General features: G+C 41.8%; 1 protein-coding gene across 1 annotated transcript in view; it reads left to right on the forward strand.

Annotated features, from left to right (window-relative positions):
- Nucleotides 1–14,666, forward strand: part of lrmda (leucine rich melanocyte differentiation associated) — a 186,310-nt gene that overhangs the window by 127,254 nt on the left and 44,390 nt on the right. The window contains exon 5 of the mRNA XM_068568474.1: nt 2,211–2,337. Within this exon, the coding sequence (XP_068424575.1) occupies nt 2,211–2,337 (127 nt within the window). The remainder of the gene's footprint in view (nt 1–2,210; nt 2,338–14,666) is intronic.

Consider the following 14,666-nt stretch of genomic DNA (forward strand, 5'->3'; position numbering starts at 1 on the left):
AGTGAACTACCCTAGTCCGTTGCATCGGTGCCCCAATTAGTGCAGCGACATAGAAACATAGTATTCCTTCACACAGCATTGTGTATTCTGCGTGGAGGTTAAGTGTTGTCCTGTTCTTAGCCAGCCATGCGTATGCAATGTGACCATTTGTAGTGCTACGATAAAGCAAGTTCAATGCTGTAATATTACATGTTCACAATGCGACGTTGTGCTTATGGGACACCGTCTCCTCTGAAAACTGAAATATGATAACAGATGTGACTTAACTTCTGTTTCTTTTTGTCTTTGTTTCTGTGATGTGTAAAGATTAACAGATCTGTATGTGATACTTTGACCTCTTATCTCGAGGAAAGTTATCAGTTTGTCCGATCTCGTTTTGTTTCAGATCAAAGAGCTAGTGCCTGAGGGGCCTCAACTGCCAACTGTAATGTTCACTCAACCTTTTTTAATGGAATAATTACCCACAGTGTCTACAGAATATTTTTGTTTGTTTCTTTTGTTATCTTCTGTAGATGTAATACTAATAGTGAGTGTTTGAAAACACAATTTTATGGGCCCCAGAGTTTTCTAATATCCTCAAGTAATTCTGACTTGGTTTGAGTAACCACCTTTTATTTAGTGCATCGCAAGTAAGCAAAACTAAATATGTTTTAAAACAATCTATCTTTGTCTTTAGAATTTATAGGCAAAATACAATAAAATTCAACAAATCTAGAGAAAAATGTTTCAAGCAAATAGTTGGATCTCTAGTGGTGTTGAATGTATTTATGTGAAATATATAACCAGTCGTTATTGTATTAATTAATTGAATTATATCTAAAATAAATTAACAAAAAATCTAATAAAGTATTACCATAAAGAATATGTATTGACTTTAATTTCCATAATCTTCTAGCAAATCACAGAGTTCTTGAAAAAAAGGATTTAAGTGAAGTATAATAGGAGCAAAGAAGCAAGTTTTCTAGATTTTTAGGGCAGCAACAATCATGTTGTTCTTAACACATGTCTGGTAAATAAAGTGCATGAGTGTGGGTTTTTTTCCTCCCTTTCCGGTCCTCTCTTCTTCCCCCTAACCCCCTGTGCTCCCGTATCCTCCCTCTTCGGTTGGTTTGAATCATTAATATCCCTACTGGCTGACAGAGCCTTGTCATCTGCTCTGACCCTGTGATGGTAGGTTACCTATGGAGAATAACCTCCCTGCATGTCTCCCAAGGGCATCTTCACGTTTCATCATGGAAATGCCCTGAACAAAGTCCTTTTACAGGGAGGGAGACACAGGATGGGATTGGGGCCTCTTCTTTTTAAGTGGTGGTGCTCTCATCGGAAAAGGAGCTTGCATTAGGAACAGGTCATTCCACCCGATAATAATGTTCCTCTAAAAAGTAATGTAGAGCCATTTGACATATTTAGTGTTTTAATGAGTTTTTTTTTTATTTTTGTGGATAACCACTCCTTTTGCTTTATGTATCATTTGAACTACGTCAGATATTGAGTTTCTTACATTTGTATGGAGATATGTTCTGTTCCGTGTCAGTCTAAACGTGATCCCTGCATCCCCTCCTTATAATCCTCAGGTGATGAAATCTTGACACAAGCTTTGCCATCTCCCCTCATCGCCATTGCCATCATCAATTTGTCACGGCTCTTTGCGCACAGGTCTTGTCTGTGCCCATATCCCTCGTCCTTTCTCACCCTCCACTTAGGTGCTGCATGCATGTCCTTTTTGGCTACCAGCTCAGCCCTGACATACTGGTTCCTCTATCCCTGCCTGCCTGTGAAAGGATCTGTTGTCATCTATGTATTCCAACCATTATCTTTTGACGTTTCGCTCCCTACCAATGAAAGACAAGGTTGTGTCTGAAAGCTTAGAGAGATATCTGTGATGCTGCCAGAATGACAGCTCTGGCAGACGGGTTGTATCTCCTTTTGTGCTATTTATATGTTGTACTTATTCTTATCAGCTTTTGAAGGTTATTACATGCAAGAAAATATCACCATTAAATCTGCACCAGCATTAAATCTCAGTAAATACGGCTTTCTTTCAAGTTTTGTTGATGCATACATTTACATATTAGAGCGTGTGTCAGTTTGATTAGTGTGTCACTTCCTTAGATTCTATGTTTGTCTCTTTGGAAAGAAAAGGCCTACAAGGAGACCTTTTTAAGCAGCGCCATGGTACAGTTTAAAGTTGAATTGTTGTTTGTACACAGGTACTTTGTTCTGCACAAGTTGCCCCAGCTGAAGTTTCTGGACACCAGGAAAGTAACCCAAAAAGAAATGATGGAGGCGCAGGCAAGAGGAGCATTCATGAAAGTGGTCAAACCCAAGTCGGAAGCTGTAAGTTAAGCCCCGTTTATTTTATTTTTTTGTGTATACACTGTTTTAAATAGTATTCCCTCAGAAGTCTTGAGTGGATTTGTCACATTCATTCCTTTCTTCCCTTTTTCTATTCTTTCCTTTATCCTTCTTTTCTTCCTGTGCATGCTTGACTGTCAGTCTCCCTTAACAAAGGTCTTCGTACTGTGGCCCTTTTGTAAAGAGTCTCTCTTTACTATCGCTTAAAGTGTATACGTGTGTGTGTGTGTGTGTGTGTGTGTGTTTGTGTTGTTTGTGAGTGTGTGTGCGTGCATGCGCACGTGTGTGTGTGTGTGTGTGTGTGTGTGTGTGTGTGTGTGAGTGTGCGCACGTGTGTGTGTGTGTGCGTGTAAATGTGTGACCACAGCCTGACCTGATTTCGTATGCATGAGCCCAGATCAAAGACGACGGGCGGCTGTCCGGTCGCGGTTGCGTTGCCAAGTGTGACATGGCTGGCGATTGGAGTGACAGCTCACGTACATGGCGCTCACAATCGCTTAATTATCCCGAGCCCGTGCACTTATTCCTCCCTCTCTTGTTTTGGGCTACACAGACTAATTAGAGTTCGGGAGGTTCATAGATATAACCAATTCACCCCTTCCCAGCCTTTTTCCCCCTCTTCCATCCCTTTGACAATGCAATATAAATGAACAGCTTTTGCCTAGATTTGATTTCATGTAATTGTAAGGTCATGAAATATTTACTTTTTGGATCAGCTAAGCTTTGTCGTTTCAAGGTCTCTGGGGCTCTGACAGTGAGCCTGCGAGGTTAAAATGGATCCAGAATAGCAAGAGAGGAGGCATCCAATGACAAATCAGAAGCATGTGAGGCGATGTCGGGTTGAAAAGCGCAAGAGAAAAGCAAAATATTTATTGTTTCAGATAAGATATTGTGTTCTGTTTTAGTGTCAGTTCATGCTATGCTTTGTTCTTGATTCTTCATGCAAGTGGCAAGCGGGAAAGGAAAACATTGAAATAATTTAACCTCAGTCTGGCATGTTTGGTAGATGGAGAAAAGTGGAATGAAAACAATGTTCATCCACTTTATATAAAACGAAACTAAGGACCTCTACAATGCTTTTTGGCAGGGTAAAGTCACTTTATAAGAATTTATTTACATAGCTTGTCAGTAAAAAAAGAAATGTTTGCCTTTGTCGCCACAGCCTTAGATGAAAGGAGAGATAATCACTGATTCTAGCTGACATGATGTGTGTGTTTTTCTGTCTTTGTGTCTTTGAACCTGCTGTATATGATTATTTATTCCCAATGCAAAGTAAAAGGTTAGAGCTTTGATGAAAACGTGTCTGCCTCCCATTGCACACAGTATTTTGTGTGCCTGAACATGCTTTTGCTGTCCTACCCGCAGTTCCTTATTAGCAGTGTTTGACTGAGTCTACACAATGAGGAGCATTTTCGCCGGGACATATCCCGTGTCGGAGCCCTGGGATGTCACAGCGGCATTTCCATAACATTTGTTTTGATTTAGATGAGACGTGATGCGTCAACTATCACAGACTTGATGAGCCATGAGTACCTCCCGGCTCTAATTGTCCACATCATCAGAGTGATTGTGAGCTGACCAGTAGTGCGGGCCACCAATTAATGCAATGTCTGCAACAGAACAGGAGAGCAAGGAGAGATGATGACATAATTATGTATTTGTGTTTGCTTTTATGTCTGGTACAGCAGGGTGTTGCTCATAACAGTGGCTCATGGTACAGTGTCTGCCATTTGCTTCATTACAAAGGATGGTAATTAGCTGTCTCGCTGTCGCCTGCCCTACCATTTGAGTCTCAATTAGTGCAAGTATTGGAAGGGGGGAAAATACAGGACAACCAACGTGATTTAAATGGTTTATTTATATAAAAAAAGTGTTTTGCTCTGTGTACAGTTATTTTTCCTTGAAGACCTTTTATGACAAATCTCCTTCCTGCTGTTTACAGTATATAAATTGAAACCATAGAAACAGCAGCAACGGCAGCAGGGTCACGGTGATGCATGCCCATTCATGACAGCATAAATCTGAAAAAAAAAACCCGCTCTATCAGATCATTCCCATTGCATGATGTGCGTATTGGAACAGTTAATGGTCTTGCTATGAAATCGACAGTGCTGAACTTTGGAGACTTCTTCTTGAGTCATATCGGAGTGGATTGTGACCACAGTTTTAACTCCTTTTCAATCATGCCATTATGGCATGGCATCGGCCGCCACCACATGGTTCTGATAAAGCAGTTATGGTCCTTAGCACAATCTGAACACCATAACATTTCATAAGTTTCCAATGTTTTCAATGTTGCCTACATCACAGCCAGACAGTCATTGGCCCACTGTTTGCAGGAAAAGACACATGCAGACAAAAACCTGTGATGAGATTTGTGAGTATTAAATTGACAAAAAGTAATTAATATATATATATGTATGTATATATATATATTAAAAAATGTATAACATTGTGATCAAGTCAAGCCTTCACTGTAAAGACGAACGTTGTGACAAAGAGAAGACAAAGAATCGAGCTCAAATGGAATAGCCATGCTCACACACTGAGGTTTAATTGTTATTGTGTGCCTTCATGCTTGAGTGGACGTGACACCATAAGTGGGTGACAATGAGCTGCCTCTGACGTGTCTGCATTTTTGGTGTTTGCTTCAAACTCAGAAGGGGCTTATTTTCTCTTTTAGGTTTTGATTGTATTGCATTTCTAAGTAGAGAGGACAAGTAGTTTGACAGAAACAGAGGCAATAAACTCAAATGACAAAGACAAGAGAAGGGATGGATATATATATATATATATATATATATATATATATATATATATATATATATATATATATATATATATATATATATATATATATATATATACCTGAAGTAAACAAAAAAACCAACGTTAGGACAATTGAAGTGTTTTCTCAAAACCACAACAAGCAGAGTCAGAGTGGAAAAGCCCTAAGCTGTATTTTGGGAAATTGGGTGTGTTGGAATGCTATAATGTGATAATTCTCTTTGAGGATTTAGAGGTCATGGAATGAAATGGCGTTAAACCACATAGAGCCATTTGGACTGTGTTGGGCTGCTTTCGGAAAATACATGTGGTACTTCCTGGCTCAGTTCCTCCACCTCCCTCCGCTCTGCCACTGAGCCCACATCATGCTGCCGAACCCTTGGGTTAAACTGGCCATGTCTATCAAAACACTGACAGCACATTCTGTTTTCAGATCCCGAGCACTGCTAAAAAAAAAGTGCGTAGCAAATCTAACTAGTAGAATAACATTTACTTCTTGCCACATGTTTGAGAGTGTTTCACAGGGAATGAAGTAAGTCCATGGTCCCCCTTACGAAGCACAGCTTGTAGCTACGTCAGCGGGTATAAATGTTCCTCGGATGTCACTTAGATTTTGCCTGAACGAAGTATTTGACTTGATTTTCGAGCATGAGCACAAGTTTTTCCCCCCACATCCTTCTGTGTATAATGTAAAGCAGACTGCATTGCAGGGTGGCTTGAGCCAGCTCCCGGGTCCCATGAGTCTCTGCACACAGGGTAACGGTTCTTCAGGGGAATTGACAGTGACAGAGCCAGGAAAGTCCTCAAGTGGATCTTTTCAGTTCTGTTTTTTCTTCCCCAGACACTAACCTGTTTTACTCTGCAGTAGACAGCAGTTCATTTTGAGTTTGCACCGAAGGGAACAGTGCGAATCTAAGATAGACTGCTTGGTTTTAGACTCATGATTGTGCATTATGTGATGCATGATTGTGGCTTTTTTTGCAAAGCAACTCTGGAAAAAGAGGAGGCTTTTAGCTATAGGCTGGTTGTTTTGCTTCCTTTTCAAGTCTCAAATGCACCCTGTAAAGTATGTTGCCACGTTCATCTCTGCTCGAGAGTTATGAGTTCCCCGAAGCTCTCAAACATAACAAACAGCATGCAATATAGCGCTTTGTGAATGTGCCTTCAGTGGGTTTGCTGAATCATTTTACTGAACAAATGTGTCCTCCGAGAAAACTCAAAGAATATGGTTCTCAACAGGGGAAGGCAATATAACCCAACAGATTGCTGTAGAAGCAGGTTTATTACCACTCTTTGCTCTCTGCTAGATTCTGTATTTGCACCAGCTATTATACATACAAAACTCGTATTTGTCACTTTTCTTTAATGACACATTCCTGATTCAATATGTATACTGTATATAGCAGGTTGAGTAAGGACAGCACTGTGGATAGAGTAGGCGTTGTGGGGAAACTGGAACCATGCTGAGTGCCTGTCTGCTTTATGTTCAGACAAATAAACTCACTACATATTGTGATCTGCTTGCTTTCAAATTATGTTCCATCTTCCATCTTCCATAATATATTGTTATCTGTCATTGCGTCACTTGAGACACTGCTGCTCTGTTCTTCGTCTTTTAATGACAACATATCCTAAATGTTAAAACAGCTGTTCATCATTGTTTGGACGTGTTTAGTTTTTATGATAGACAAACTACACTGTGTGTTTGTGTCATATTATTCCAAAGAGCCCAGTGTTCATTCTTGCAGGTGTCTTGTGTTTGCCTGTCACTACCTGTGAGTGCTTTATGTTTCCATGTGTGTGTTTTTCTGTCACTCCTTTTTGACTGCTGAAGTACACGCCTGTCCAGTGTGTGGACCAGTGCAACACGCCTGGTTCTGAGCATTCTGGCAGCTTAAACTGAGAGGTCACGCTGGGGTTATAAGCCAGGAAAACAACAGCAATTAGAGGGAGTGACTCAAACTGTCCACATAAATCATCCAGGCCCTGCATATCATAAACACATTGTAAAACTTTAAAGCACAATTAATTGTAAGTAATAGGACCAAGATTGATTTATTGCCTCTTTCAAAGCCCGGAGACACAGGGTGCATGACCTGAGTGTCACGTCACTCTTGCAGGCAAACATGATAGATGTGTTACTCATTTTTGGCAAAACGCAGAGTATAAAAACAAACATGTTTTTTTGTATGGACTTTTATGAGACACTGAAGTGGCCGTGTTGCATTAACTGATTTTCCTCTCCTTCTGCTGGCATCCAGTACAGAGAAGGAACGCCTCTGTGGTGAAGCATTTGTTGTCTCGGCGTCTCTTGTGTTTAGCAGTGGAGTTTGAGGCCTGTCAGAAAACAGGCCAAGGCTAGCCAACAATAATGAGATGTCTCTCTCTTCCATTTTGATATAAAGTTTTCATAAACTTTGACAAATCATGCGATCGTTCTCGTAACTTTTCTCTTTTTTTTTCTGTATAATGCACGTCTTTGTTGAGTTTTTATTAGTATAATAATGTTGAGTGCCTGGGATTGGCAAGCCAGAAAGCTTTTGCTTTTTACACATACTGTTCCAACTAGATGAATTTACAAGCCTTTGGGAAGGGCCGAGTTTTTATACACGGTTTTGCTGTTTTCAAAGTTCCTTTAAGACACAGAAAACTATGGGGAAATAACACACTTTCACCTTCCAGTATCATTGAACACATCATTTCTTAGACATATGTCAAGTAAATTCTGTACTCAGAGCCCCACATCGCCCAATCCTTCGGTTCCTCTATAAAACTGAGTCTTCTTTCATTGCATGCCAAGGGGTTGCACAACTCCACAATCCCTTTACATACAACAATAGCAAAGCCACTAAGGCATCTCTTCAATTACACTTCTTATCAAATGATGCTTTTAGCTATTACGTAGAGCAGCGTCCCAGTGCGTTGGCCTATCAGTCCAATCAGAGCTAATCCTCTCGGTTGGCCTCTTTGGTGACAGGAAGATGCTGCTAGCCTAATGAGAGACAGCTGGCTTAGTGTTTTCGGGGCTCCGAAAAAAAAACATCCATCTTTCTTTCTCACCTCCTACCCCAACGGCTGTTTCCGCAGAACTGTGCCAAACTTTCAATCTCTCAAAGAGATCAGTTATTTATTTGCCTGTCTCTTTCAGATGATGTTGACAGTGCACATTAATCACTATTTCAGCACTCGCATTTATAGTTAGCTTTGAAGTTGATTGTCATGTGCACCCTCTCGAGACAGCTTTGCTTTAATTCACGTTCCGATTTTTATCAGATAATTCGTGTAAAGTTGTTGTTGTTTATGGCGTGCAGATGTTAATATGCTGTTGAGAAAGTTAATGAATGTTAGAGTTTAAAATCTGTGCCAGATGAGGATACGCTCTATACAGAAGTATCACTTTTCTTTATGATTCACCAGTGAGCCCAAAGTGAAGGTTTAACTTTATTAATGTCACACATGGTGGCATTGGACTTTTCCTTGAACCCGTTATACCAGTTGTGTCTTCTTCTGGGTACAGTGTTAATGGAGAGTCTTCTTTCAGCAGGGGGATTTTTATGAACATGCAACAGAGGACGACAGAGCAGAAAGTCCCTCCACTGAAGTTTGTGCTTACGCAGACCTTCTTTGTGGTTTTTAGAGCTTGTCAGACTTGTCAGACATGGGCTAGAAAAAAGTATATTGTTTCCAGCCACTTGGATTCCTTTCCCCCCTGACATCTGCCACTCTGCTGAGATGATAAATTCTTGCCTCATTAAGCGTGGGTGTGGGATTACAGGCTGACAACACATTAATCACTGGGCTGGGTGGCAGCAGCCCCGCACTAGCTACAGGCATTGTTAACCAAACTTTTCTAATGTGTCACTCTCCTCCCTGACAGCCCATAATCAATCATCCTGATTGGCAGGCCTGATAGATTACACTATTTATACTTTGTGTAATGAAAGCTAGCGTTTCCACCTACTGTCATTGTGGGGATGATGATAGGCCACACCGTCCAGCTGAATAGCAACACATACAGAAAGAGAAAGAGAGGAAAGAAAAGGAAGGCAGACCTTGGAACTGCATTGTGAACTTTAAAACAGACACAGTCGAGCTCCGTGGGGAGGACGGTTTAGGAGTATTCTGCGAATCTGTATTGTTCCCCCTGCACAGTATAGCTTAAAGGCAGTCTTCACACCATCACTGGGTCATTGTTATCTTTGTCGCGATCAGTGGCAGGCCGTGCTCTCGCAGGTAAAACTATGCTTTGTGTGCGGTGGGATTCAGTTTCCCCGTGACCCCGTTGCTGAGGTGAGGTTTTGTTGTCAAAGCCTTTTTTTCTGACAGAGAGTGAATGATTTACACATGTATAACAATCAAATGACAGAGCACCGTGTGCGTGTGTGTGTGTGTGTGTGTGTGTGTGTGTGTGTGTGTGTGTGTGTGTGTGTGTGTGTGTGTACTTGTCAATGTGCAGAGGCCTGCTGGATAATGGATTCACCTGCTTCCTTACTAAGGGCTACAGAACTATGTTACATCACTTAACAACCCCTCTATAAGTACATTTTTGTTGCATGGGAACTTGTGGATGAAATGACACACTGCTGGTAGCCTTCAAACATAATAAGGTTATGTTTCTTTTTTTGTTCATTTTCAGCCGTACGTCTTTGTCTGGAATTAGAGATGTCCTCGGCACACCGAGAGAGGATATTGAATATGAGCTCTTAGTTGAGAGCCTGCCAAGCATTTGCAAAAAAGAAAGGAGGGGGAGAGAAAGAAAAAAAAAAACATTCCATCATGTTTTTGACAGGCTGTAAATCTGAGACTTTTCATATGAGACAGCGTGCTGTCAGGAAATTAGTTAACTAGACCATATTATGGAGAGCCAGGTAATTTACCCTCAGAGATGCAATCGCAAATAACTAGCAGGAGGCCGCATCCCTGACCTGACATTGCTTTGTGTATAATGCAAAATCTAGCGACATGCTCAATGGGTTCTGTCAGCTGCAGGATTGAATTCTCTGCCTACTGCGTCTCAGTTTGGAGCACGCTGGTCAATTATTTCTGAGGCTGTCAGTGTGTAGGGAGACACTGTTATTTAGTATGTGTTAACTTGGCATCATTAAGGCACTCACCTGACAGAGAATAGCACACCTGAACGTTATTTATTTTGATTCCCGCGACAGGGCTAACCTTCAAACACGTTGACCTCTCCCTATTTTTGCGTTTTGTGAAATCCCACTCGGTCCATTAGAAACGAGAGCTGTCGAGACAGCGGGGAATCAAATGACCGAGAGTCGTCTAATCTAACACGGTAATGCACAAGAGACGCTTCCATTTGTTTGGACAGATTGCTCTGATCACATGGTGGCAGTTTGGTGTCTATCTACGCTTGCGGAGTAGACATTGCTGTCCACACAATATCTTTATAGCACATACAGACATGTCATATTATCATAGATCCATGTTTTTTTTGCACACAACAGAGTATTGAACACTCAGCAATAGATGCCACGGTGTTATGTTGTGTGTTCCTTTTTAAGTGGTCCATGAAATGAATCCCTAGCTCTGCAATTTCTTGTCTTCACTTTGTGTAAACAGCCAGATCCTTTGCACACGCACGTCATGATTTAACGTGTGAAAGGACTAGCTAATGGATATGTAAGGTTTTAGACGACAGGGAGCTCAACGATCCGGTCAGAACATTATATTCACAATCTTTTTTTCCAAAAAAATCTCAATGATTTTTGGGCCAGGTGACAAACGGTAAGGTTTGGACAGTTAACAATTTAAACACTGTGGGAAATTGAGACTTACCATTCTACCCCCCGCATCGTCCAAAAGCACTACCACCTCCACCTCAAACCAGCCTCGGTGATGAATGGGAAACCTGATGAAGTAAAGCCTCAGCGTCACCTCTGTACAGCAGGATGACATGATTAGGAGGTGACAGCTTCTGTAACAACATCTCTGCATTTATCTTTTCCTGCTCTCCATCTTTCATCCTCTCTCTGTCTCTCTGTCTCTCTCTCTTTCCTCTCAACAAGTCAGACTACTCTATAATTAATATCCCTGAGGGCTATCCGCAGGTCAAGCAAGGGGGGTGCTGTTGAGACAGGTAGTCTTGACACCTACAGCTTTGTAGTTTATGCATGTGGTGGCTAGACGGCTTAGGGGAGGGTGAGACAGGCCAGCATTAAGGGCGAGAGCATATTCAGGTTTGAGGCCTAGACTAGAGTAAAACTGTAGGTTGAAAGAAGAGGGGCCTCGCCGTGCGACCTTTCCACCTGAGGGACAAAAAGGATGTTTTTTCATAGGATTAACCAGTCAAATCTGGTGCATTAAAGGCTTAAGCCTGTCAGGAGCTTCACATTTGAGTTACAGGAAGGGGACATCCAGTTTCAGTAATATTAACACATGCATTTAGCCTCCAACTCTTCAGGTACGGTTGTGAGTCGGCATTGGTTTTAATGAGCACTAAACAAATAAAGGCTTTAATGCATCTGGTCCACATTTCTTAACTGGTCAAAAGTTTGCGTAACAGGCTTGTTGATGTGAATTCAGTCTCGCTCTTTGTGGTGTGTTACTTCTCACGTAGCTTTTTGAAAGACTTTCGAGACTCTTCAGCCGTATATAAGTTTGAAGGGTGCCCTTACACTATGCACCTCTCATATGCATCTGTCCAAAATCCACACACTCTCTCCCACTCTGCATTTCACAAACACAGCAGCCCCTTTTTCTCCCCAACAATCACACTCTGAATAGCCACTCATCCCAGTGTTTTTTAATGGTGCAAAGGCGTTTTTCTTTTCTTTTTTTTTCCCTTCCCAAGTTTTGAATAGAGGAAGAAAAAAAGCATAAGAGAAGCATGGTGATGAACAGGGCGATGGGAGAATTGGACAGCGATAAAGAGGAAATTGAGTTGAAGCGAAGGAGGAGGGGGAGACATTCTTGTTTAGCAGTGGAAATATGTGAAAGAGTGAGGGCTGCCCAGGGTGCACTGGAGGTCATTGCAGGAGCAGGGGGGGTCAAGTGACACTCAAACAGCATTCTTCTGTCATCCGTGGTGTGTTGTAGAGGCCTGTGAAGGATTGGCATGCAGCTACAGGGCACAGATGGACAGTGAAGTGAGTCAAGATCCTTAATGCCACAATGTGTCAGTGTCACCAGTCTGCATCACACACATCATCGTTGTTGGGTTTTGTTGTTGTGATGAGATCTGTAGTGAAGGTGAGGTGAAGCTTCCGTCTTCTGAAACGTGTGATTAAAGTACAGCATCTGAGTCGTGTACATGCTAAAACAAAGACTGTTAAGCTCATCTTTTTTTTTTTTTTTATCAGCCAGACATGTTTTATTTATTTTCAGTGTCAAATTATTTGCATCTTTCATTGGTTATCAAAGGCGTTGTAACCTCTGACAGTTTCATTCTGTTTCTATTTGCAGTCGGTGTTCAATTTCAAGCTGACAGATTTGTAGAGCCTCTTCCGAGAATAGGTCTGACTTCTATGCACTGTACCACACTTAAGAAATTGAATCAGAGCCAATAAGCTGTACAGGTCTGTAATACAATAATCTGTGAGATGTACTGTAAGCAATGATTAGAAACTATACTTGAAATTTTATTTCAAGTATAACTTCTCCAAGCATTGTGGCACAAAGGTTTGTCATTTCATTGAGTCTGATTAAGTGAATACAGGAAGTACTGTACTTCGGTTGTGGCTGGCGAGCAAAGCCATTCGGACAGACAATGGATCTCTATTTCTCTTTATTACTGTTTGTCGGTCTTCCCTGTTCACTTTTACCTCACGGCGATGAACCGCTCCCACAGGTCTCCCACTGCCAGACTGACAGTGTTGACCTTGTAGCGCTCAGACCATTTCGCCTCATTTTGTGAGAACTATCTTTTTTTTTTTTGTTAAGACCTACAACTGTAACCTATAGCCCAGACATTTAATATGATATGATAATAGGTGTCACCTGATATGTTGTTTCCATGCAGCCGGCAGATGGGTAGAGGGCACAATGAGCGTCACTTCTCAGCGTTTTGCCTGCCAATTGGCAACGTCCGTCAAAAAACGTGTTCGGGGTAATCCGAGAGATGGGCTGAGCTACGCCGGCCCTGACTTTCATCACACCTGCGCTAAAAGCCCGGTGAGAAGCAGACTGTCCGTCCCATCCCCCGCACCCAGCCCCTGTAGGGAAATGTTGAGACGGCAGTGGATCAGATGGGCTCACATCCTGTCAGACTCATCAGATTTCAGGACGACTGAGTGCTTTTGTCAGCTGGATTCCAGACATCTTCTTTCTTTCTCTCCAGAAGGGTTTTCGAAGATAATGTGTCTCTGGACTTGCCCCCCCCAAATCGAAACAATAGTATCATTGATACGGTGATGGCTCTAACTAATGCTAATGGTGTATGGTACATAATTCATGAGGGTGATCAAAATATGGAGTCCTATAGCCTTGAATCCAAACCAAACAAGCAGGCCAGAAAGAGTGAGACAACAAGTCTCATAAAAATCACTGTTGTCTCGTCCTCTCATCTCCTCTAGATTCTCTCTTCGTGCCCTCTGTCACAGATGCCATACTTTCCTGACGCCTGTCTGTCCTTCCCTCTTGTCTCACTGTCCCGTCTCCTTCTCTGTGGGGTGGAACTGTTTGTTTTTGGAGGTTTGTTTATGGGGGGAAGGAATACCCTGCTGCTCCAGGCCGCCTCTAGTCTTTCAGCTCATCACACAGAACATGACAGCCCTCCTTCTCTTTGGTGCAGAGATGAGCTGTTTCTCCTGTCCCCATGGGGAGTCAGAATTTTCTGCCTCGCTCTCTCCTTCTTGAACTTCACTTCAAGACAGCGGATCGATACTGTGTGCGGGAGCAACCGCTACCTGCTTTGGGCCGTGTACACAAACATTGTGTAATTTCGCAAGGATGTGGTTTGAGGTTGTATACCAAATTCAGTCCAAGAGGAGTGAATGTTTCATTGAATGCAGTTACTTCGAAGTACTTTTTTATGAACTGTCCTTGAATGGAAATTCGGTTTTAACTCAAACAGACTCTTTTGAAATTATCATTGGAGTGCTAGAAGCAAAAAATGACTACCCGCTGTAAAAGTATATAATCGGTACAAAACCCAAAATCTATTTAATTTGCTAACTTATTTTCATTAAGAATGTGTAATGCCCTGAATGTAATCTCCACTGTTTAGCAATACAGCTTGTAATTACAGTAATGAAATTAGGCCTTAATTGTGGTAAACATGAGCGGTGAAAAGACTATGATTGGCCTGTAAATGGGAACGATGTGAAATCCGACACTGACAACTTGTAGCTTGTAATTATGCTGTTTTGCTGACACGGAGCGTGTAATTATGCTGCTTACTTTAGCTATGATGTGTTAAACACCTAAGTGTTTGCCATTTAGAATGTCTCTGACTTAAACAGAAATTCAGTATACTGAGAATTCAGCATATTGCAGTGTATCTTTGTGTGTATGTCGGTCATGGCTACCCTCACAACTAAAGGCCCAGACCATGCTCCGTTTGCAGG

Source organism: Clinocottus analis, unplaced genomic scaffold (genome assembly GCF_023055335.1).
Source record: "Clinocottus analis isolate CAN_PGR_092001 unplaced genomic scaffold, fCliAna1.0.p SCAF_8, whole genome shotgun sequence".
In the NCBI taxonomy this organism is placed as follows: Eukaryota; Metazoa; Chordata; class Actinopteri; order Perciformes; family Cottidae; genus Clinocottus; species Clinocottus analis.